The sequence below is a fragment of the Halictus rubicundus genome, chromosome 12, assembly GCF_050948215.1.
Source record: "Halictus rubicundus isolate RS-2024b chromosome 12, iyHalRubi1_principal, whole genome shotgun sequence".
NCBI lineage: Eukaryota > Metazoa > Arthropoda > Insecta > Hymenoptera > Halictidae > Halictus > Halictus rubicundus.
The window spans coordinates 4370289-4396457 of NC_135160.1; the positions used below are offsets into that span (position 1 = coordinate 4370289).

General features: G+C 44.6%; 1 protein-coding gene across 5 annotated transcripts in view; it reads right to left on the minus strand.

Moving 5' to 3' along the window:
• The window catches only part of Osp (myosin phosphatase Rho interacting protein outspread), a 280543-nt gene that overhangs the window by 188562 nt on the left and 65812 nt on the right, over positions 1–26169 (minus strand). For all 5 annotated transcript variants that reach the window (XM_076798351.1, XM_076798350.1, XM_076798355.1 and 2 more), the window contains exon 2: positions 13608–13688. In XM_076798351.1, coding sequence (XP_076654466.1) covers positions 13608–13688 — 81 coding nt within the window. The remainder of the gene's footprint in view (positions 1–13607; positions 13689–26169) is intronic.

Consider the following 26169-nt stretch of genomic DNA (forward strand, 5'->3'; position numbering starts at 1 on the left):
TCGATAATTAGCCTAGCACGACCAGCGTGCCGGACCTTTTGTCCCGACGTATGACCCTGCGCCTCCCTCGGTTGGACTCGATGGAATCCATGGGCGTCGAGAATCCCTTCGAAACGGGTCCGTCGATTAGGCGAATCGGATTGGCGGTTTCGTAGACGAACCTGGGAGTTTATGCTTGTGAAACGAATCGGGCGAGTTTGTGCGTTTCTAGAGAGCCAGTTTCGTCTTCCGATGATGGAAAGCGAAACGGAGGCGAGACGGACGAACTGTGACCAAATTAGGAGCTAGCAGCCTGCAGAAAATTCAGTGAAAACCAAGCTGCTGGCTCCGCGTTGCCTTTCGCGAAAACTGGAGCCTGCGAGCGTCGACGATCGGCGACGGGACGAAGATTGTAGCGGCCAGCTTGGGACTTCTGGTTATGGGTATTGCTTTACGCTCTTGGAGCGTGAGTTTTTGGATTTTTAGAAATTAGGTACGGAGTGGCCTTGTCGCCGTAAATTTAGCTAATCTCCCAATCGTGTTCGTTCCCAGGGCGTGGAGTTAGCAATTGTATTTAGTTTTCTAGGCCCGTGCCATAAATCTGCCGGAGGTCCCATCCTGCCCTTCTTTAGTTTTGCGCTTGACGATTGCCAGACGCACTGGGTTTTTCCCAGGCTCTGGCAACTCTTTGCATTTAATAAGTGGTTGATGGCACTTGGTTCATCAGGATGGCCTTGGGGCCGTCAGGATGTTCCTCGGTCCCACCTCCTGCTTTCCAACCGCCCACCACCAATTGGTCCTCGTCCTGGCCAATCCGGGGATGTTTTTTGTCATCTAGGAAGGGAGGAAAAATCCCGAAGCAATAGGGAGGATCAACGTTTACGTTGGTCTTTCGCTCGATCCTACAAGTCAATTCGGTTATCGCTGTTCCCTTCTACACTGCTTCTCAATTGTGCTTTGTCACGGCTCATCTATTGTACATACAGTCCACTTTCTAGTTTGCTATATTCAGTTTCCTTTTTTCACGAGAGGAAAACTGCTTATACAAAAATTAGTCGACACTTTGCGTGTGAATATATGTACATCGAAGGCTCGAACATCCTTTGGATAACCACGAGCAATCATCAAATATGAAGATCCTTCAGCCAAAACAACTACACACCCATCTACACCGACGGCTCTAAAACTGCTTCGTCCTGCGGTTGTGCCTTTATCACTGAAAATTACGTTTTCACCAAAAGACTTCGTTACAGTTTTTCCTCCTGGTCATGTGAAATCCATGCCGTACTATAGGTATGCCCTATTATACATTCAGAATTCTAACAAAAACAAATTTTCCATTTTTACTGATTCCAAATCCGCTTTTGACGCCATTGGCAATCCGACGCAACACCCTACTATCCAACGTATCCAAAAAATTGTATCAGAAATCCAAAACGATAAGCTGCAACGCTGCAAAGGAAGCATGCAATCTTCCAACCTGTGACGATAACTGTAAAACCAGCCTTCCTGATGCAAAATCCTATGTTAAGAAAGCCATAATAAATTTTTGCAATTCAAATTAGACTAACGGCACCCAAACCAAACTTCATAAAATTAAGACCAACGTCTACGAAACCCTAACCGATTCACAACTTTCTAGGGAAGATCAGGTCGCAGCTACCCGCATCCGAACAGGCCACTCAAAATATACCCACGAATTCCTGATAACTAAACAAAACCCACCGGAATGTACAACTTGTGCCGTGTCCAACAACATCCAACATATCCTACTCGAATGTCCTAAATTCTCTTCTCAACGATCCAGATTTTCCATCGAAAATGACCCGATGACAAATTTAAACGAGAACAATATTGGAAACGTCCTTATGTTTTTCAAATCTATTGATGTATATAAACTGTTATAAATTTGTTTTTTTCCGGTCCCCCACCACTATGTAAATATTAACCGTAAGCTTCTCTTTTATATTCAATTGTAATCTATGTGGTCGCTAATGACCTAGCTGTTAATGCGACCACTGTAAAATAAATGATATATAATAATAATAATAATGAAGATCCTTCTTCGGGAAAGGAGCGACGATTGCGTTGATTTTCGCGCGTTCGCTGCGTTCGACTGCAATTTGGTGCAGAGTATTTTCTGCATCTGGGCTAGAGGATCGAAAGGGAATCGATCTCGCGGATTTGCGTGTGTCGCGAGCGGCTTGCCGAGGAGGAGAATAAAACGCGAATAAACGACCAGGTAGAAAAAGGCGCGGCGAAAGGAACGGGCGACGCGTGCAGGAAGGGCCGCCGTGAGGCTTTAAGAGGCAGCTCACAAAGGGAGGCAGTGCCGGGGGGTGGGGGACGAAAAAAGGGGCAGCGACGTGCGTACGGGGCATAACTCGCGAATAATGCGCCGTTTTATACGGGCGTACGTGAGCGAGCCGTAAGCAAATGCATTTCGCGGGAGCGGGCCTTAAGTCGGGCCTGCATGAGCGCCGCTCCGCGTCGTTACGGCGGAGACGCGCTCGTTAAAGCCTCGTACGGAGGCGCGCGAGCTCGATCCTCCTCTTCCTCCTCCTCGTCCTCGTGTCCACCTTCGCGTCCACCTTCGTCCTCTTATCCTGATCGCGCACCGGGCATGTTTAACAAGAACTCGCGAGAGAGAGAGAGAGAGAGAGAGAGAGAGAGAGAGAGAGAGAGGGGCCCGGCCCGCTCGTCCCGTCTCGTCTTCATTCAATATTGTTCAATTAAAAACTCGTAAAGTTCTTTGATACCGGTGGCCGGTGGGGAACCGGGAATCCGCGTCCGAGAACACCGCCCTTTCGCCCCGGATAATCCCCCATGGAATTACGAACGATTTCGCGTGATGCGAGCAATTTCCCTCGCCGGCGAACGAGCCGGCCAGCCCCACGATAAAAAGAACACCTCTCCTCTCCTACTTCGTCGTCGTCCTCTCTTTCTCTTTATTTTTCTTCTTCTCCTTCTCCTTCTTCTTCTTCTTCTTCGTCTTCTTCTTGCTGAAATCCCGCGGCAATTTAGATATCACGAGAAAAGCGGGATAACAGCGACCACGATCGCTCTCGCAGGTTCGAGGAATCGCTCGGAAGTATGCGTTCGCTACGGCTTCTTGCCGTCTGAAATCGGCGCTTTTAATGATCCGCCTCGATTCGACGGTTCATAGAATTGATATTTAACGGTGCCAGCCCGAGGGAAAAACCACTCTTCTTGCGGCTCGCTCGGACACTCGGGAAAATCGGATGACTCCTCGAGAAAACGATCGTTCTGGCGATCTGATGAAAAAGGATCTTAAAAAATGGCTCCAATTATTTGGGTTGTTATGTACAATTCTTCGCTTGTTTCTACCATTGCCTTCTAACGTTCTACAAACTGGATTTCTTTTTTGTAGACTGCCTTCTTCAAAAAGAATACTATTAACCCTTTGCACTCGAAGCCATTTTAACTCTAACACGAAACATTTCTTCCGACCTAGAGTATTTCCCTTTTATATATATCTTTTCATGCTATACATACAAAAATGGTGCAATTTACTCGTAGAGTACTGAAATGTTTAGTAATTTATTAAATACAAACAAATGTAATAATGTAAAAAATATTTTTAATAATGATACAGGAATTTTTAGTGGCGCCTTACAGTCGCCATTCGAGTGCTAAGGGATAACAGGCTAATTAATTTTAAAAATCTCTCACGGCCGCGGAATTAAAATCAAGCAACGACGAGTATACACGTCGAACGCAGGCCAAATGCCGCTATCATAAATTGTACGATAAAAGTGAAGCAAAATGAGAAAGAATTACATTTTGTATTCGATAAGAAATTACAGCAATAGAGTTCTGAATTGACGTGTACGCACGTCGAGCGCAGTTATCTGATTAAAACCCACTTCTTGCAAATCTCAGCAATCAAAAATTGCAGCAAGCGTATAAAAATCGATGCGAATAGCTAACAGTATAATCTCGGAGGACATCGAATCGACAATAAACCATAAAGCGTTTCATCCTAAAATACCCACGGATTATCTCACGAGCTCCGGAACGAGCATATAGGGTCGTCGCCGATCCCATGGACATGGTCGCGCAATTCCGCGGCTAATTAACGATCGACGACGAGTCTAGATTTTAGGAATATTTCATATTAAACAGCGTTGTCTTTCGAACAGTCAGGCGAGAATAGAAATGCCAGAAGATCGTTCCTTTCTCCGGCCTATCGCTCAAAACCAATCGATTTGATTTCTACCGGATAAGGATCTGGGAAGAGCGGTAAATATTGCTTTCTTTCAATTTTCCTGAATGCCCGACTCGATCGTTAACGAGCCGGTGCCTTTCCCCGGCGAATCGAGATCGCACCGCGATCTACATCGAACAATTACCCGTCGCGAAAGTGCCTCGGCAGTATGTATAGTACACACAACAATGTTGCGGGCGATATCAGGACCGGTGTCGCGGAAAACCAGAAATTTCGCGGACCCCCGATGAAAACGCTATAGCGCGCAACGCGCGTTCGCGTTCAAATTGATATGATTAGGCGAGGGCGGCCGTCGCGGTTCCGTTGCATTGTGGCCGTGATCTTGAGCCCCCTTTAGTGAAAGCATAACATTAGAGACGCGCTACTTATTTTTCCGCGAAAACCGGGACACTCGGCGATAAAAGAAATGGAAAGAAAAAAGGGCGAAAGAGAAACGGGCTCCGATGAGGATCGCGCCGGGGGTGGGGGAGGGGGAAGAAGGGGGCAGAAGGCGCCGGCACCGTTTGTCTCCATTATGATGCAAATGAACGCGAACGCGGGTTCGAGGAATTTTGCGCACAACGCGCAGCGTGCCAGCGGACGGCCGGCCTCGATTTTTTCCGCGGATTGCCGGTTCATTAGAGTGTGCCGATTTCTTCGCTCCGCCTCGGCCCGGCCCGGCCCGGCCCGACCCGGCCCGCTGCCACCGCCGCCGGCCCTGGGAAAATATCTTGGTGCGCGAATTCCCTAGGCCACGCGCGATCCAGGCCAGCTTCGTTCGCAAGAACGAATTAAGCCGGCGTCCGCGTTAATTGGGTAATTAACGGGGCCGTGGCGTAACCCGCGAGAATCCAATTCGATCGGATCGTCCGCGAGTCGCGATGAGACCGATTTTTCGACAGTCGACGGGGTAAAACTTGTTTCACCCTTGATTGCTGATCGTTCGATCCACTTAGTTCTGTTAACGATATAATTTTTTTGTACAGGGTGTATAAAATTTATATGTCACGACCACCACAGCGTGATTCTAGACCTCTGGATCGGTGGAAATCAGTTTAAAAAATGCACCGTAAAATTCACCTTGACCTTGGAAATCAAGGTCAAAGTGTCGAAAAATTTTTTTTTATTGCATCGTATAGTGCTCATCGCTCAAATTGCTGTGCATTTTTTTCACAGATCTCCACCGATCCTGAGGTGTGAAATCACGCTATGATAATCGTGACATATAATTTTTATACACCCTGTACAGGCAGACACGTACCGCTATTTGGTGTACAGGCTAGATTGATGGGAACATGCACTCTTTTATTTGTTAACGTCTCCTGCAGAATTGAGTCATCCGCGTGAGACTGACGTGACGGTCAAAGGGTTAATTGACGGGAAAAAATTGGTCGTTATCGTTTAACTCGATGAAACTCTGCGCAGTTTAGCTTCTCTTTTTGGCCTTAATTATCACACACTTTCGTTACTGAAACCTGCCAGCTGATAGTGTACGTTTCGCACGTGGACTGTAGATCTTTACGCAGATTATAATTTTCATCGATCATTTTATGAAACTGAATTTCTTTAGACCAGTAGGAAATTCCTTGCGGCACAGGATTGCCAAATTTTTAACAATGTGGACGTCTTTCGGAATTTTTCTCACATGAAAATAGTTTATAATAGCCGCTATGCCAATGAGAAAAATGGTGATGTTTACAGTAGATTCGAAGCTTCAACCCTATAATCCTTCGATGAATGAAAACCGAAAGAGGTTCCGAGATTTTTCAATGCGATCGTTGTTCAAATTTGAAGCACGCGCAACGCGTGCCGATAATCAACCTTGTGCGCGGCGTTTAATAGGTGTAAAACCTTGAAAATCATTGAAGGAGTGAAAGACGATTTGCGACTTTTCAATGGGGCCATTGTTCAAATTTGAGACACACGTTGCAGCCGGGAATACCGCTACCGTCACGAGGGTTGCCACTCGACTGTGCGCAAGTGACAATCGGCCTTGGTAGCATTTCTAATGAGGCGAGTCGTAGCAGTTCTGCTAATAAAGATCACTGGGTAACAGTGTACACGAAGATTCTTTACGACAGCGCGACAAGTATGTAGGCTCGGCGTAGCGCAGCGCCTAGAAATAGCGGCGATAGATGGTATCAAGGCCTAACGACAAGTAACACGAATCTAGTAGAGATCGCAATGTAACCTCGCGATTTTATGCGAGGTTTAACGACGGCGTCGTAAAGTTCGAATCAAGCGTGAAAAATAATCACCGATTTCGAAGTATCTCCGCCGATCGTATCGGCGGAACTCGTGTTCGGGAAACTTGGCCGTGCGCGTACAGCGGGCTCGGTCCAATTTAAGCCTAATACTTCAAGCATAATTTATGCGCGGCCTATTGTGCGCCGGTCGCGGCTAAACTTTGCCACCAGTTCGGTCTCTAATTTCGCGGAGCTAATAGATCTCGGAGCCTATTAGGAGCCGGGCTGGCAGGAACTGGCGACTCGGCGCTTAACAAAACAGAAAATTCAGTTATGGCAGGCGCGGACCGCGTGGGATGAGGTCAGCCGACAAAAGGAAAGTGGCCGGTTCTTTTCTTCACCTGATAACACTGTTTTCTCGGCTACAAAGAGCCGGGCTAACAATGAGGTATGCCGGTTGCGCAATAAACCGTGCGTGCATACGCCGATTGTGCAACGAGGCCGCGCGGCGCGGCGCGGCGCGGTGTGACGCGGTTGTGACGCGATTCCGAAAACCAACAAACGTTATTGTTTAGATCCGACAAACCAACTGCTGTTTTCGCCGAACGAAACATCTGGAAAGCGGTTGACAAACGCCGGGACACGTGTCAACAATTTCAGTTCGAGCGCGCATCGACAAACAAGCGGACGCGCTGACGTAGCAGGACATTTCGTACCGTGGTTGCACGCGCTGCGTCACGCTCGTTATGCAACTAATCGCCGTCGACGTGGCTCGAGGGACTCGTCAACGTCGACGACACAAAAAGAACACCCTTTTCTTTCCGAGAATCCCGCGAGCCAGCCTCCGACTCCTCCGGAGAGAAAACCCACCGGGTCCCGTTCGCTCGGTCGCCGCGGCATTATGCAATGAAACGCGTTTAAAAAGACGACGTTAGCGAGGCCTTATCGTCGGAGTCAGTACTCCTTATCGCCCCGGGCATTAAAGCGACAGCGACGCGGCACGGCCCGTTCATTTATTTTATTGCCAGCTCGAGGATCCCCTGTCTTCCATATTTTAACGCCGCTTCGACGTTACGACTGCCACGGACGCTCGCGATGGCCGTCGAATGAGACTCGAACGCTCCAGTAACACAGGCAAAACGATAGAGAACCGTCGGGGTACCAGCCAGAGCAAAAATTTATGAACAAAACGCGTCTCGTCGGGCTTCGAACTCATCCCTCGAGGGGAGCGGACATTTTCTTCAGATGTAGTCTAGTCGTGTCGCTTTTTCTCGCTACCCAGTCGACAGATCAGTATTTTAGCCAAGCACTTTTTTGGAATTGTTGGAATTTCTAGGTTGTGCTTCTAATCTGGTGATGCTCTAAAAATTTTTAATTATTAGGGGTACCCCCCATGAGTAATCAATTATTTGCAAAGAATTTGTTTTGCCTTTAGTTCTGCACCGATCGTTGAAACACGTATTCTTTTACAGTTTTCGGTAAAGAAGCCTGCGTTCAAAATATTCTAAACGGTATAACTTTTTGCACAACCCTGCAATAAAATGGCGGCGTTCGTAGCTTCCGAGGATCGTATTCGACATTGCATACTTTTTCATTTTCATGCGGGATTTATAATAATACAACGGTAACAACAATTTTCGATGTTTATGGAGATGTATTCAAGGTCAACAAGTGTCAAAGTTGGTTCAGAAGGTTTGCTGTCGGTGATTATGATCTCTCTGACAGGCCTCGAAGTGGACGACCAGTTGAATTTGATAATGACACCAGAATCTCATTTATTTTATAACATATAAATTCTTATTTAAAACTTTAGAAAAACTGAATACTGAATTGAGTAATGAGTTTCTTGTTGTTATTAAAGAAGAAATATCTAAAAGAAGAGACAAGATTGTTGATTCCCTTATAAAATATCTGCATAATCCAGAATCTCTGCAAAAGGATTCAGCAGATACATTTTTTTATTTAACATCCAAGGCAAATATGTATAAAATGGCAAAACAAATTCTAAGCAGACTTTTTGGAAAATATAACAATGATTCTTATGAAAATAGTGAAAAACTTTCAGGTTTTCAGAATGAGGAACAATCACTGGAAAAACAGTTAGAATTATAAATTGCAGGTAGCCTTCAAGAATTTAGTGTCAAGAGTTTAGCGGCAGAAGAAAATAAATTCCAGACTCTAACAAAGGAATTCCAAATTTTTGAGTCCACTGAAAAAAGGACACCCAATCTTCAGCAACTTTTGGATGTTCTGTATACGATAAAGCCAACATCCAAACAAAATAAAAGAAATTTTTCTACGGCTACAGATTTTGTTCCAAAAAAAAAAAAAGAAATAGATTGTCTGATTCTACATTAGACGCATTATGCTTCTTAAGAAGTCATTTCAAAACAAAAGTAAAAGTTTCCCAATATTTTTTCATTTTATTAAAAATTCTCGAGAATTATCGAGAAATACAGTCTTACAAAAAATTCTCGAGAATTATCGAGAAATATAGTCTTATTTCTCATTTCTCGAGAAATTAAAAATGTTGAGAAATCAGGAACACTACCTACACGAGATGGGAAAGGCATATAGGCAAGAAATATGGGTACCGCATCAATTACCCGAGACCAACGAGAATATTCGTCGATCAATTTGCACTTGATTGCTATCCAGATTTCGTAGAGATCCATTTCTTAGCAGAATCGTTACCGGAGATGAAAAATGGATTATTTATGATAACATAAAGCGTTTCAAGCAATGGGTTTCTGCAAATCAAACCGCAATATCAACCCCTAAACCTAGCTTATCACTTAGAAAGGTGTTGCTGTGCATTTGGTGGGACTGTCGTGGCATAATTCACTTTGAGTTGTTGGAACCTGGAGAAACAGTTACTGCTCAGTTGTATTGTCAGCAATTACAACGGCTGTATTCAGAACTATTGAAAAAGAGGGCATCTTTAGTCCACAGAAAAGGTGTAATACCGCAAATTAACAATGCCCGGCCTATCATCTTTTCAGATCTCTGAAGTATTATTTAAGAAATAAAACATTCACTTCTGTAAAAAATGTAAGGAGGCACCTTGAGTCATATTTTGCTTCACGAATCCCGGATTTATATAAGAGGGGGATTGAAAATTCGCTGGAAAGATGGCAAACTGTCCTTGATAATGATGGAGATTATATAATAAATTAAGAAATAAAAACCTGCGTTTACTACAAAGTTTGTTTTAGATTTCACAATAACTGATTACTTATGGGTCCCCCTACTAATAGCTGCAGCAGTTCCTAAGAAAAAGGAACATGAATTTTTCCTAGAAATTTCACCCTGATTTATTAACCAGTTAACTGTGTTTGACGAGTATACTCGTCATGAAGAAATGGCAATATTTTGTGTAAAATAAATAAAACAGCGGTTAATTTTTGCGACGCAACTTAGGTACACATTTTTCAAAGAGGTCGCAACAGCTAACTGGTTAAACGTAATACAAAACTGTAATATCTTCGAAATAGTTTTGCGACGTCCGTCTAGGCACTCTCGATAAAGAATGACGGAAACGGCTAATTTTCGACATCCTCAAGTGCCCGGTGACTTTCTCATCCTGTTCTACGACGACGAAAGCCGAGCCAGCGCGGAAATTTGTCGTCTGCGTTTTCTTACGAGTAAAATTTATATTTTTACGTAGAGCACCGCGGTGTTTATGAAATAACTGAAAAAACTGATTCTACGCGAAATGCTGAATCGAAAATGTAGAATGCTGTTTTTCTGCGCGCGAGAACATCGAGTTGGATTTATTGGACGTAAGTAGAAACAGTAAGTCATAACCAGACGCGTCGGTTGATAGTTGTTCCAGTAGCATGTGTCCTTAACGACTTCGAACGCTCGTTTTTGTAGGAAGAAGAGCTTCCCATACAGCGAATGTTATTACCGTAAGTTTGTCTTGCAAAATTGCCTCCTTTATGATTACATTATAAAACACACGCTAACAGGTACCTACGCGACTGCTTTAAAGACGCTATAAATCCGTGAAAGTCTTCAATTAACAATTAGTCGAATCAATAATAACAGTTGGAACTATCCGAGAACGATAAAAGCGCGAAACGTGCGAAGTTCTTTCACTCGCCGGTAGGCGGTTAACAAAATATTTCGAAAGTAAGCTTGTTCGTAGACTGTCAGTTACAAGAGAGAAAAAGTACGAGATAATTAGAGATGCGAAGGTGCGGAAGCGATCGCAGAAAAATCCGGCGGAAACAGGTGGGCGAGCTGAAGGAAAATCGCGGAGGTTCGCGCATGAATTAGCAAGGTTCCACTTAATTAAGGAGTCGATAGCCCGCATCGGGGACTGTTACGCACCGCTCGCGTCGCCTAGTCTTTAAAGGCCTTTAAGGCCTCAAGGCGGCTTCTAATTATTCACTTTCTCCGGTGTCTCACCGGTGAAACGGCCGAGATTTACGGGCTCGCGTCTTGCTCGATGTAATTTCGACTGTTAGCTCCGATCGGGAGACGGACAATAGCTGTCACGAGTCTCAAAGAGCTTTTTCTATCAAACCTATTTATTACATTCTTTATATCTGCAGTTACCCGTGACGAGGAAATTGAAACAACCCTCGAAGTGAAAGGACTCAACGACGCCTCGATATCTCCGAAACTCGCAAATGTATTGGAGAACAAATTTCTCAATTCCGCGGTTTTTGAATCGTGATTTTTTGAAAAATATATAAAAATTAAAATTAAAAATAAATATATAAAATATATATTTATCGTTAGGGAATCGTTACACGTTTAAGGCATACTTTTTAATAGCAACTACCCCTGTCAAGGAAATAAAAAGAATCCTCAGAATTGAATTCTGAATTCCTGGTCCCAGATCGAAAATTCAGTTACCCGACAATTCAGAGAAAGAATTTGTTCCAATCACACGTGTATTTATTTTGTATCTTCTATTTAATTTCGAACATGTTTCGACCGCTTCGACACGAACGATTGCCTACGAAAACGATACTAGAAATAATCTCTTATGGGAGTTCGATCTAAGCCTGCGCCCATCATCTTCCCCCGTGAGTTCGATCGCCGGTGACGTCAATTAATGAATTTTCGAGCGGGAGATAACGTTGAACTTCGTTCGCAATCGGATGCTGCCATGTTCGATCGAATTGATGGACAAGCCTATTAGACCTAATGGACGAAGTTTGCGTACGGAATTAGCGCGAAGAGTGTACCCGGATCGCCGGTATTAATATTCTGTCGGTAGTTGAGCACTCGGGATCTATCATCGGAGATCGAAGGAACCGGCGCGGGGAATCTGCCAAGCGAGACGAGTCGCAGCGATAAGGCTTTTTATCGAGGAGATAATTGATTCAAAGACCTCTCGCCGGGGGAGCATAATTTCTACGGTATTAGCGAGCGAACGGAATGGATGGAAGCGAGCCGCCTCGCAACCGGAAGAGGAATACCCTATTCTTCGTGGAACCGGTGAAAAACTCGCGGAAGACCGGTCACAGCTGTCATAGAAAATCAAGGGAGAGTCTGTTGATCGAGGCCAAACACGGTCATCCATGAAACCGCTTTCTATTCGTGCGTTTCTCGCCGCGCCGACGGCCGGTGGACTCGCGTCTTTAAAGAACGCCGCGGGATTCGATAATCAATCGTTTAAATTCGCCGGCCCGACTTCCGCGTTGAATCGCGCGCGGGGATGCGCGAGACCAGACCTTTATCCTCCGCTACGATCGACGATCAATAACGCTGGATCGTGGGTCGTTCGCACGCCGCCTCGTTCATCGCGTAATTTCCAAAGTTTTCCCGCGCGCGAAATATTCGTCGCGATACAATTGATAAATTCGTTTAACACTAACGCTACCACGATCAAAATCACCGGTTTTCTATTTCACAATTGTCGATAATTAATAATACTTTGTGCTTAAATAGAGAAGCCAATTCAGTAATTTCCTACGGAAACGTTTTCATAATTTTCGACAATGCTCGAATGTAACACTAAACCCACCAAGCACAAAACATATAAAAGTGAAACGTCTTATAGAAGAGAGGAGAATTTAATAATACTATGTGCTTAAATAGAGAAGCCAATTCAGTAATTTCCTACGGAAACGTTTTCGTAAATTCTCCTCTCTTCTATAAGACGTTTCACTTTTATATGTTTTGTGCTTGGTGGGTTTAGTGTTAAATTCGAGTTATTGTGGACAAATTGGAAAGTGATTCGCAGCAACAGGAAGAACTCGGAACGCAGAATACGCACAGGTAGAACGCGTAAAACGAATCGGCCCGTGGGATCGATTATACGGCACGTTGTTTGTTAACGACCGAGACACGTGCTAAAGACATCAATTTCCACGGCGGCGATCCGGGGACATTCATTAACCGGTCCGGTGATTTCTCTAATTTCGCCGGTAACGGAGACGACCGGTGGGAAGAAATCGTTTCCGATAACGCGCCGAGGTAAAGAGAGAAGAAAGACAAGGATCGCGGGGGGTCAGCAGTCGCGCGGCGATCAATATAAATCTCGGTATTCAATGAACCGCCTGGGAAATTGGCCGGTTCTCCGCGAGATCGCCGATTCGTTTATCGATCCGCGGGCCCGGGGGAGCTGGGAAAAATCGGATACGAGACGCGTTAAGGATCGTAGATACGTCGCTCGCGGGAGAAAGTTTAGAAAGGAACGAGATCCGTTCGCGGTCGTAAATATAAAACAAGGAAAAAGAACCGGACCGAGATCGACGTCGGCTGTGTTTGCATTTTACAAGTCACGTTCCGCGGACGTTGCCGTAAAACCGAGCAAAACCGACGAAAATCGGCAACGGCACCGGGAACGAGACAGAGAGCGACCAGATCGATGGATCGAACGGTGCGAACGATCGATCCGTTTCGGCCCGTCGACGATAACGCGGTTCCCCCGATCCTCGCTTTCTCGATAATGAGAAAATTGCGCGCGGTCCGATCGATCTTGTAACACGATCGGGCCGATCATAGAGTGTCGATAACGCGCCGCGACCCCTCGAGGCATTCAAACGGAAGTGATCGATGGGCTCGACGTACCATTTCCGATCTACACCTCCGATCGTTCCTCGATCGCTTCCGCGGGGCCCCGGCCTCGCGGTAACTTGCGGTCCACGGTGCGCGAATCCGAGGAGAGATAGCGGAGAGAAAGAGAGAGAAAGGGAGAGGGAGAGCAGCGTGTCTTGCGACGCTGGCTTCCCGATTCATTAATTTCCGCTTACCTTCGTCCGGTTCAACGGGTTCGAGAAGTCCCAGCCGGGGGCGACGAACAGATATCCGCATTTTGAAATCTTCCTCGTTGCCTGGAACAGAAGATTTTCCACTGTTAAAACGCTTTTCAGACGTGAAAAACAAATAGTTATTTCAAAGCCACGAGAAATAATTAACAAATCGTTCGGGAAATCATTCCTCCAAGGTTTACACCCGGAAGCCCTAACCCTTTGCACCTTGACATTAAATATTGCGCCACTTATTTTACCGATTTACAATTGCATTCATAACCACCCCATAAAACAGATATCCGAATTTTGAAATCTCCCTCGTTGCCTGGAACAGATGATTTTCCACTGTTAACGCTTTTCAGACGTGAAAAACAAATAGTTATTTCAAAGCCACGAGAAATAATTAAAAAATCGTTCGGGAAATCATTCCTCCAAGGTTTACCCCCGAAAGCCCTAACCCTTTCCGCGTTGACATTAAATATTGCGCCACTTATTTTACAGATTTACAATTACATTCATAACCACCCCATAAAACAGATATCCGAATTTTGAAATCTTCCTCGTTGCCTGACACAGAAGATTTTCCACTGTTAACGCTTTTCAGACGTGAAAAAGAAATAGTTATTTCAAGCCACAAGAAACAATAAGAAAATCGTGGGGGAAATAATTCCTCCCATGTTTACCCCCCGAAAGCCCTAACCCTTTCCGCGTTGACATTAGATATTGCGCCACTTATCATATTTTACCGATTTACGATTGCATTCATAACCACCCCATAAAACAGATATCCGAATTTTGAAATCTTCCTCCTTGCCTGGAACAGAAGATTTTCCACTGTTAACGCTTTTCAGACGTGAAAAACAAGTAGTTATTTCAAAGCCACGAGAAACAATAAGAAAATCGTGGGGGAAATAATTCCTCCCAGGTTTACCCCCGAAAGCCCTAACCCTTTCCGCGTTGACATTAAATATTGCGCCACTTATTTTACCGATTTACAATTGCACTCATAACCACCGCATAAAACAGATATCCGAATTTTGAAATCTTCCTCCTTGCCTGGAACAGAAGATTTTCCACTGTTAACGCTCTTCAGACGTGAAAAACAAGTAGTTATTTCAAAGCCACGAGAAACAATAAAAAAATCGGAAATCATTCCTCCAAGGTTTACCCCCGATGGCACTAACCCTTTCCGCGTTGACATTAGATATTGCGCCACTTATTTCACCGATTGCGTCCGTAACAAGGCCACAATTTCGTAACGAGAATGACAGTATCTCTTAGCTGTTATACGTAGGCTGGCGAAGCTGACATGGGAACACAGTTGCGTTATAAAATGCTGCGTCCCGAGATAAAAGAGAGGGAAAACGCGTCGGACCGCAAAGGGTTAACAGCGAGAACCGTGCAAAGCACCCTTGTTAAATTTCACTTTCCGCCGAAAACGGCGCGACATTATGAAAAAAGTTCTCGCGGCTGCATTCCTCGCGAAACCGTCGGAGACAATCGACCGCGAAAAGCAATCTGCCCGGATGAACGAGGCAGCTAATCAAACTTTCCGACAGCACCGCCGCCGCGCCGGATCCTCTTCAAACTCTATTATTATGTTTGAGGGGAAGATTTAGGGGCAGCCAGGGGAGAAAGAAAAGCCGGCTTCGAGCGGCTAAAGAACGTGCCGCGCAGAGGGGAACAGAAGCCATTCAGGTGAGGAGTATAGTCACGTGAGCCGGTTAGCTATCTCCTAGGAATCTTAAATCGGTCATTCATCAACCGGCCGCCTACCAGAAGACGTTTCCTCTCCCGTTTCCCGTGTTTCCACCCTAGAGACCTTCGGTAACGCGTCCCGCGTACCACATCGACGAAACTCTCCCTCTCTCTCTCTCTCTCTCTCTCTCTTTCTTTCTTTGGGAAAGGGTGGAGTTATGGTTGCGAGCAGTAAACTCCGTCGACCCACGGGAATTTAAGGTTTCCGGTGTAATGGCTCGCGAGGAAGTCGACAAGCGACGCTAAAACGGTCGATCACCGGAGAAACTCTCGCTGTCGATGTCTAGTTGTTCCAGAACGTACCACGCCTGGCAGAGAAAATTCTTTTATTATATCTCGGTTTTACGAGGAACGTTCGCAAATCTCCTGCTACGCCTCATGTCTCCTGCCCCGTGCGTTTTCACGCAGTTTTATGCGCTTCCACGCTTCCTACGGGGAGGAGCAGGTTAGTTTTCCTTGGAAATATGTTAATCGAGTTGTCGGTACTTGCTTTACATAGCATTATCCCCTTGGGTGCACGCTGAAAACGTTTCCGCGCACGGGAGGGACGGACACTTCGCCTGCCTTAGAATTTCGTTCAACCCTTTTTCGTCCCTTGCGTCACTCTGACAGTTTTTCTCATGCCCGCGAGCGTCGAAGGAAATCTAAGAACCAGCCCCTAATTTAAAAACCTGTTCTATACGGAGATACCGGCAACTATTAGGGGAGCCCATAAGTAATGAATTATTTTGAAATCTAAAACAAACTTTGTAGTAAATTCAAGTTTTTATTTCTTAATTTATCATATAATCTCCATCATTATCAAGGACAGTTTGCCATCTTTCCTGCAAATTTTCAATCCCCCTCTTATAGAAATCCAGGGTTCGTGAAGAAAAATATGACTTACGGTGCCTCCCGCATTAAATCCCGCATGAAAATGAAAAAGTATGCAATGACGAATATGATCCTCGGACGCCGACATTTTATTGCAGGATTGTAAAAAAATGTTGAACGCAGGCTGCTTTACCGAAAACTGTAAAAGAATACGTGTTTCAACGATCGGTACAGAACTAAAGGCAAAACAAATTCTTTGCAAATAATTGATTACTTACCCCTAATATTTTAACTCTGAACGCACAGAAGTTCTGCAATCTTTAATCAACCTATCGCTTCTTTCTCTCTGCATTAAAAAATACTAAATCCGTAAGAAAAGATCGTAGCTCAACTTCCGAGGCTTTATTACAGAGACGAGACTTGCCCTTATATTAGCCCTTTGCACTCGAAGCTATTTTAACTGCAAAACGAAACATTTCTTTCGACCTAGAATATATCCCTTCTATATATTTTTATCTTCATGTTATTCATACGAAAATGGTGGAATTTACTCGTTCAATACTGAAACGTTTAGTAATTTATTAAATATAATCAGATTTAATAATGTAAAAAATATTTTGAATAATGGTACAGCAATTTTTCGTGGCGCCTTACAGTCGCCATTCGAGTGCTAAGGGTTAGGTTCGCAAGAAATTAATTTCGGTTTTCACTAATAGATGGCTTTATGTTTTGTTTGATTGATTTCTCTTAACGTTGCGCTTGTTTTTCTTCTGACATTTCATAACTGCATCTTTTAGGTTACTTTTGAAGCAAATTACACGTAATTTTGATTAAAATTGTTAGTTCTGTGTCCATTTGAACATGGAGTGCAAAAACGAACATTATAGGCACATATTGCTTTTTTATTTTCGTAGAGGTAAAAAAGCTGCCGAGGCTTACAAAGATATATGTGAAGTTTATGGTGTGGATTGCTTAACAGAACGCACGTGTCAGAATTGGTTTAAAAAATTCCGTTCTGAAAATTTCTCACTTGAAGACGACCAACGTTCTGGTCGACCATCTGAAGTTGATCATGACCAAATGAAAGCCATTATTGAATCGGATCGTCATATAACTGTCCGAGAGATTGCAGACAGGTTAAATGGTCTAGCATACAATTATAGAATATCGTTTAAAAAGTCTCGGAATCGTTAAGAAGCTCGATATTTGGGTTCCACACGAATTGAAAGAAATTCGCTTAACGCAACGCATCAACATCTGCGATATGCATCTCAAACGAAATGAAATCGACCCTTTTCTGAAGCGAATCATCACTGGTAATGAGAAATGGGTTGTTTGCAATAACACAACTCGAAAACGATCATGGTCCAAGCGCGATGAATCAGCCCAAACCACATCGAAAGCTGAATTGCACCAAAAGAAGATCATGTTGTCAGTTTGGTGGGATTACAAAGGTATTGTGTATTTTGAGCTTCTCCCAAGGAACCAAACCATTAATTCAGATGTTTATTGTCGACAACTATCAAAACTGGACATAGCAATCAAAGAAAAACGGCCAGAACTGGCAAATCGCAAAGGTATCGTGTTCCACCATGATAACGCTAGGCCACACACATCTTTGGTAACAGGTGAAAAGTTATCGGAACTTGGTTGGGAAGTGCTGTCACATCCACCATATAGCCCTGACATTGCACCATCAGATTATCAGTTATTCCGAAGTTTACAAAACTCTTTGAATGGTAAAACTTTCACTAATGACGATGGTCTGAAATCGCACTTGGATCAGTTTTTCACTGAAAAGGATCAGAAGCTTTATAAGCGCGGAATTATGAAGCTACCAGAAAGATGGCAAAAGCTCATAGAACAAGATGGAAAATATTTTATTGATTAAAGTTCATTGCTTTGATAAAAAAAATTGGATTTTATTTCACCTAAAAATACCGAAATTACTTTCCTGCCAACCTAATAAGACTACGTTGATTCCGACGTGTAAACAAATTTTTTAAGCTCCGCAGAGTCGGTTGAAAGTGCCAGATGAGGGAGACAAAGTTTCTCTTTCTCGGCTTCGCAAGAGAAAGAAAGAACTGATCGCAGAGGCATAGGGTTCGCGCTATAATTTAATTTGATTTTGTCGGTTTCCGTGGATCGATAAAGGGTCGAGACTCGATGGAGCAGCGCGCTTTCCAAATATTCGCAAGAATACATGCCGACATGTCGACGTCGTCGGCAGCGCAACAGAACGATCCAGTGGAGATGCAGACGCGTCACTTTCGCTCGTTACGAAAGCTGCATCTGCGGCCGGCTCGAAGGGAACGGGCTACACGCGGGGGAACGCGTTCTCGGTTTTTCTCTCGGTCTCCGAGCGGACGCGAACTTTAAACGCCTGGAATTACGCTCGGCGGTTGCTCGTGGCAAAAGATCCGAGTTCGAGTCAGTTCGACAGCCGAACAGAAATTTCACCGGCGTTGCTGACGACGCGCCGACCGACCCACATGTCTTCCTAATTAATGCGGCAACCATATACGCGGCGACCGGAACATAATTAGAATGCGTCCGAGCTATCATAATAAGAATTTCATCTCGGACGAGAATGTCGCCGCTCTCCAAAGTGCTTCGTTATATATATATATATTTGCTCTCTACGATCCGGTTTCTAATTTTCTGATCGTTTAAATTCGATCGCTGATCAACGGACCGGCGAGATTCCCATTCGACGGTCTCGATTCGGAGAGCGTGCTCGCCACGAATATCTGCTGCCCCGCTTATGATAATGTCGCGAATCCAGATAAGCGGGGCTCTCGCTTATTTAGGATTTCGTTCGGGCACTTTCGCGTTTTAATCCCGCGTCGTCGTCGCCTCTCGTTATCCGTGGAATTTCTTTGACGCTACTTTCTACGGGCCTCTTATCGGAAACGACGCACGAAATTACAGATTGCGAACGCCGGACTGGTAAATGTAAATCGACAGAAAGTCCCCGGCGAGGACGCCGAGGCGTATGCTCAATGGGCAAACGAAAGTCCCGACGATTTCATCGGGCAGGAGCACCACTAATAGCCAGCGATCGTTAAGATTTTGCTAAAAAGTTGCCGCCAGACGCGGCTAAATAACGTTAATAAGCGTCGCGGCACGGCATTTGCATCGCTCCGAGTGATCTTAATAATGACAATTACTGTAGAATATCTTTCTCTTTACCGTTTCACCCGTGGCTCTTGTTATTGGCTTGTTATTGGCTGAAACTGTTTATTCTAGCCGATCGCTTGCGCCGGCTAAACGCTAATTGATTTCGTAGATTTCAGTGAAATCGACGCGGTTCATTCGTTTGATTCGAGCGTCACTTCTTGCCGGAGTATTGAAACGAAACGTATGATTATCGTGGCGGCCGAGATTCGTCGGCGAGAAAAATCACCGCGTCGGATTCTGCTCGAATTTACGGGTTTCTCGGGCGAAAGACAACAGAGGGGATGAGTTATACGACTTTCTGCAGGGCTTTCTCTCTCTCTCTCTCTCTCTCTCGTCGACGAAAAAATGAAAGGGTGGAGCGCGAGGAGAGGGGTGTCGGTGGCAAGAAGAGTAATACGTCTTCGGTTCTCGTGGCTGACGATCATTTTCCAGTGCGTGGCAATCACGAAACGAGGCGATCATCTGGCCGGCCGAGGCAAGAACGAGAATTCACTCTGCTTTATGGAGAAATAAAGTCGTGGCTGGCCGGCTCGAGGCAGCGAGAGTTCTCCCCGGTGCCCCGGAGCGCGTCTTTCTTTGGAGAAAATTATGGTGCTCCCTTGTATGGGCTAAACAAAAGATCACGGCCACCGACAAAAAGCCGTCCGCGATGCCTAAACGCGCCAGCAACCACCGGAATTCCTATTGTGACCGCTTAACAGAAACCTTGTCCACGATAAACTAATTTACGCGCGAGATTCCCTTGCCTAATCGGGAATATCCGAGGGACGATGCCTTTCGCCGCGGTTCGATTAGCGGTGTAGGCAAATTTTATTGCGCGTGATTTATTCCGTCGCTCTTAATAACGACCGCTGTGCTGGTCTTCCTCTTTGTTCTTAAGACCTGCTACAATAATGTTTCATTCGAGAACATTTTCTTCTTATCAACTCTGAGCAGTTTTACTTTAGCATTCGCGTTTATTTTGATTTTTCTTTGCTTCTGAATTGTATTAAAATAATGTTTCTACTGCACCAATGCTTAACACTAGGTTTGCGGGACGCGTCAAAATGACACGTTCTAATATCTTTAATTTACGATTATTGAAATTATAAAGATGCATTCATGAGGAGTTATTCAACAAATTTATTTCTTTGGGTATATGTTACTTTTAAAATGGCTAAAAATTTAGATAGACACATTCTCGTTATTTTTTATAAATCAATGTAAAATAGTCACTTTTAGTGCTCCGTAAACCTAGTGTTAAAGACTTTTCTCGATGAGAGATTAAAGAAATTTTAAATGTCAATGCTTTAGTATCAGCTTATTAAAATCGATAAGAGAAGGAAGAAATTTGTATAGTGGCTTCTGCTCCTTGCAATTGTTGGAAACAATTTTTATTTCGCATAAAGATCCTCAAATCAACAAAATATGTGAATAATTAAAAATGTATGTCCCACACGCGTGTACGTAAAAACACACGTAAAATACTTTACGAGAATAACGAGAATTTAATGTAGCCAGACATTAACGATAAAAATAACAGGAATTGAACGCAGCTAGGCCCGCCCATAAAAATTGATTGTTTCGTTGCAAGGCCCATTTTGTGCAAGTGACGCTGACAAATTTAATCACTCAGCGATTAATGCTTTGAAGCTTGCAGAGAAACGGAGCGATTTTGCGGCTGGGCAAGATAGAAACTCCTTCCTCTCGGAACCGTGTCCCGTTTCGAGTGGATCGCCGATAAAATTTCCGCGCAACGGTGGAATCGCGGCGCGGTGGTTTCCCGGCGGGCTTTTGTCCGTCGGTGGTGTCGTGCTCGACAGTCTGGCCGGAAGTGAATTGTGAACGCGCGGCGGACGACAGGAAGTCAGCGGAGAGGCCCGGACGGAAAGCGGTTAAACAGAGCGTAGATTCGACGCAATCGATTCGAGCCCCGGGGGAAAAAAAGTTCCATCGAGCGGCGCGAGTTATCTCCGCGGATAGATCGAATAGAGAGGCGTAGCTCAGCCGCGAAGGAATTCGCGATTTTACTGGTCTCCTCGTCGAACCGCGATTTTAATCGTTCCCGATGAATCAACTCGCGCCGCGAATTCCATCCTCTCTGTCCCTCCCCTCCCCTCCCCAACCCCGGGCAAACAAAACCACCGGGAAATATTTATTGTTGAATCGGATCTCGGATTCCCCGCTAATTTCGTTTCGAGTTTACTGCTTCGCGTAAAATCAATTGCGATGCTCTGCGCCGATAACTCGGAGATGCCATTCTTAATTTCGCCGCGAACGTGTAATGGATCGTTCTCGAACAACCGAGTTTTCCGCCGAGCTTCTTTTCAGGTCTCGGAAAAATAGTAGAACAAAACCGAAGCATAAAATTGGATGCCGTACTTTTAATCCGACTCGAGCCTCGCAAAGGCTATCCGAATCTCTACACGGCTCTCTACTCGGCGGCAAAATCACTTCCTACAGGAATCGAAAACAATGTATCCGCCAGAAGCTTCGCGTACGAATTTCTGCTTTCACCCGAGAAGCCGATAATGAAAGGTTCTCGATCCGAGGATCTTCTACCTGTTCGCGAAGCGCACAGGATCGAAAGCAACAAGACCAGCGATAAATTCGAACATAAATTTTTGCTTTCGCCGCTCGTACGGAGCATCCTCGAGCAAGCGTATATCTCTTCGGCGCTTCGTTTTGCGGATTGCCCGGCGCGGCGCGGCGCGGCGCGGCGCGGCGCAGCGGTATCGAAAGCCACGAGCGTGTCCGCAATCTATCAAGCCGTTCATCAAGAATTGAAATCGCAGCACGCTTCCACGCCGAAACGATTCCATCCAGCTGAACGTTTCACTAGAGGACCGGGCAGATCTCGGCGAGGTATCGCAGCTTTCTTCGAACAAAGCGAGCGTCTCAATACGCTTGGACGGGCGCGAGCACGCCGCGCGAGCGAGGAGAACCGCCGCTCCGCTCCGCGCCGTGTTGCCCAGCATCCGAGGCCAATTTATTCATCCGCTGACCCAATCGCGAGCGAGCGAGCAACACCTCGGCTCCCACGAGCGAACCCGGACCGATACTAATTAATATCGCAATCTCGATCGATGCCACTATAAATCATCCCCGGGACAGGACTCGACCATGTCTCCCTCTCTCTCTCTCTCTGTCCGTTTGGCCTGCGGTGCTAATCCGTCGGTTGGACGATCGATCGACGCCGATTTACTAATCCGAGGTCGAAGGAACGGGCTCGCAACGGCCTGCTGAGACACGGTGTTGCACAATCGGCGAGACACTTGTCTCGCGATTGGCAATAATTGGACAGCAGGTTGATCGGCTGAATGGTAGGAGGGGTTGCCAGCTTCCTCGCAGGTCGTCCTTGACACGGTTTCGCGAGAGTCCTTGCCAGTCCTTAAGCTCTAAACGCGACCCAGATGCAAGCCCACTCTCGCGCCTCTAATCTCTAATAAGGTCGAGAGACAAAGGTGTCTCTACCGATCCTCGATGGGCGTAGGTGCGCGCAGATGCTTGGTGCGCAACAACTGCGCTCATGCAGAAGCTGCTGCACTGCTGCTGCTGATGCTGCTGCATCACGCTAAGCAGACGTGGGACCGGTGGGCATTCAACGCAGCCTGGAGACAACAGCCTTTATTAAGACAATTAAAGATCAGGCTGGTTCGTCACCTCGTTAGCCAATCAGACCGTGACGTGGGCGATGCCCGGCCAATCAGAAAATACCGTTGCACGCGCACCGTGCACCGACGGCACCAAGGTGCACGACCTGCGTACAGGAAGTTGCCGAAGATCGGTTTCCCGGAAACTCGATAGCGGGAATCGATTGATCGATTCTTTCATGGACATTCGTATTTGTTATGCAGTCGTTGCAACCGGAGTCTGTCTCTTGAGAAACCATCGCTGATCCGAGACTCTGGCAGAACAGTGTTGTACCTTTTGTTTGTTTATTGATGCATCGAGTACAATGGGCGAATTTTTGTGCAAAGTAAAAATTATCCTAGTGTATTTGTAAAGAACTGAAGTCGAATAAAATTATATTTTCTCTCTTCACGATCTTAACACTGAACCTACCGAACACAAAACATATAACAGTGAAACGTCCTATTGAGAAGATTGAATTTGTTTAAACTTTGAACGATTTTCATTATAATATGCGCTTAAATAAAGAAGTCAATTCAGTAGTTTCTTAGGGAAACGTTTTTATAATTTCAATAATTGTGAAATAGAAAACCGGTCATTTTGAGCACATTTTTTGAGTATATGTTATTTTAAAAAATGGCTAAAAATTTGGGCAGCAGATTCTTGTTATTTCTATAAGGTAATGTAAAATAGTCACTTTTAGTGTCCCATAAACCTACTTGTTAAAAAGTCAGAAATAATATAGCAATATTCTGAGGTACTTCTAACGTCTTTTCAATTTTATGACGTGTTAATTTCGTTTCGTATATCTGTAATCTAATCAGAATGTGTAATCGCCAATTACTACTGGTCGAAGCGACAATGTCACCTGAATCAGATTACGAACAAACAGTGGTAGTAATTCGAAAGCGTGTTTATAACTAGTTCTAGTGTTAAAACGACTCGAACCTGCTGCAAGCGGTCGAATTACAAAACTCTAGATTCCCCCGACAGATGTAATTACGATCGTCTAGATCGGTGCGTAATCGTAACCCACGCAAGCTCGATCCCTCCTCGTCGAATCCGCGGCGCGGCAAACGGCAACGGCTCGCGTGTCCCATTCGGTACCACATCCCGACTAATTAAAACGTGCAAAGTCGAACTCCTCGTTGCAGTTTTATCCGGCCGCGGTCTCGTTAGCCCGCCGCGAGGTCTCATTAAACCGTTCGTATTTCCGAGTGTCTGCGATCGGCGAGGTGCGAGGAGGTACCTGAGCAGAGACACGGTCGTCCTTGGCAGGAGGCGAGCTGTCTCCTAGAAAAATCGGTCCCGGGGGAGCCCGGGTAAGTGTTTTCTGTCGGTGAGACGACCTCTCTCCCTCTCTCTCTCTCCCTCTCTCTCTCTCTCTCTTTCTCTCGCGCGTACTTATAATCCTTTCGTCGATCGATTTCACGACGCGATAGGATCGCACAGCCTGGTGGGGACGGGTTTCCAGAGTGAGTCGGGGTTTCGACTCGGTGTGGACACCGGATGTGGGATACGCAGAGGCGACGAGACGCGTGGGATTCCCGCGTGCACGCGAGCTTCGTCCTCGCCGAAGGGAAGCGCGCAACCATAGACCCCTATAGCAAGTCAGCGGATTCCTGCTTTTCTCAGTTTTCCCGAGATTCCTATCCAATAGCGTATTCCCCGAATTTTCAAACTCGATTTTCCCCAAAACAACCAATTTCTTCCAATCACCTCGTGCCCGCTTCTTACCAGGCCGTTCACAAACAAGTAAATAGAAAATAATCCCCAAGTTGTAGATCGTACGAATCCCTATGGAGCCTCCATTCCAGCAACTGTATTACCAACAAAATTAAATTTTTAGAGATACAGAGTGATTTGGGGTACCCATGAGTAATCAATTATTTGCAAAGAATTTGTTTCCCCTTTAGTTCTGTACCGATCGTTGAAACACGTATTCTTTTACAGTTTTCGGTAAAGCAGCCTGTGCTCAAAATATTCTAAACAGTATAATTTTTTTTTACAACCCTGTAATAAAGTGGCGGCGTTCGTACCTTCCGAGGAGCATATTCGACATTGCATACTTTTTCATTTTCATGCGGATTTAACGCAACGGTAACAACAAAGAAAATTTGCGATGTTTATGGAGACGTATTGAAGGTTAATAAGTGTCAACGTTGGTTCAGAGGGTTTGATGCTGGTGATTATGATCTCTCTGACAGGCCTCGAAGTGATCCAAAATTAAGTATACAAGAATTATCGAGAAGCCTTGGGTCCGCATGGTCAACTATACATAGGCACCTACACGTAGTGTTCCTTTTTGAGAATTTCTCGAGAAATTTTATAATTGATTATTTATCAATTCTCGAGAAATATTCCAGTATTTCTCAAGAAATTTAAATTTAGGAAAATTCTTATGAATCTCATTTATTTTATAACATATAAATTCTTATTTAAAACTTTAGAAAAACTGAATACTGAATTGAGTAATGAGTTTCTTGTTGTTATTAAAGAAGAAATATCTAAAAGAAGAGACAAGATTGTTGTATCCCTTATAAAATATCTGCATAATCCAGAATCTCTGCAAAAGGATTCAGAAGATACATTTTTTTATTTAACATCCAAGGCAGATATGTATAAAATGGCAAAACAAATTCTAAGCAGACTTTTTGGAAAATATAACAATGATTCTTATGAAAATAGTGAAAAACTTTCAGATTCTCAGAATGAGGAACTATCACTGGAAAAACAGTTAGAATTATAAATTGCAGATAGCCTTCAAGAATTTAGTGTCAAGAGTTTAGCGGCAGAAGAAAATAAATTCCAGACTCTAACAAAGGAATTCCAAATTTTTGAGTCCACTGAAAAAAGGACACCCAATCTTCAGCAACTTTTGGATGTTCTGTATACGATAAAGCCAACATCCACACAAAATGAAAGAAATTTTTCTACGGCTACAGATTTTGTTACAAAAAAAAAAAAAAAGAAATAGATTGTCTGATTCTACATTAGACGCATTATGCTTCTTAAGAAGTCATTTCAAAACAAAAGTAAAAGTTTCCCAATATTTTTTCATTTTATTAAAAATTCTCGAGAATTATCGAGAAATACAGTCTTATTAAAAATTCTCGAGAATTATCGAGAAATATAGTCTTATTTCTCGTTTCTCGAGAAATTAAAAATGTTGAGAAATCGGGAACACTACCTACACGAG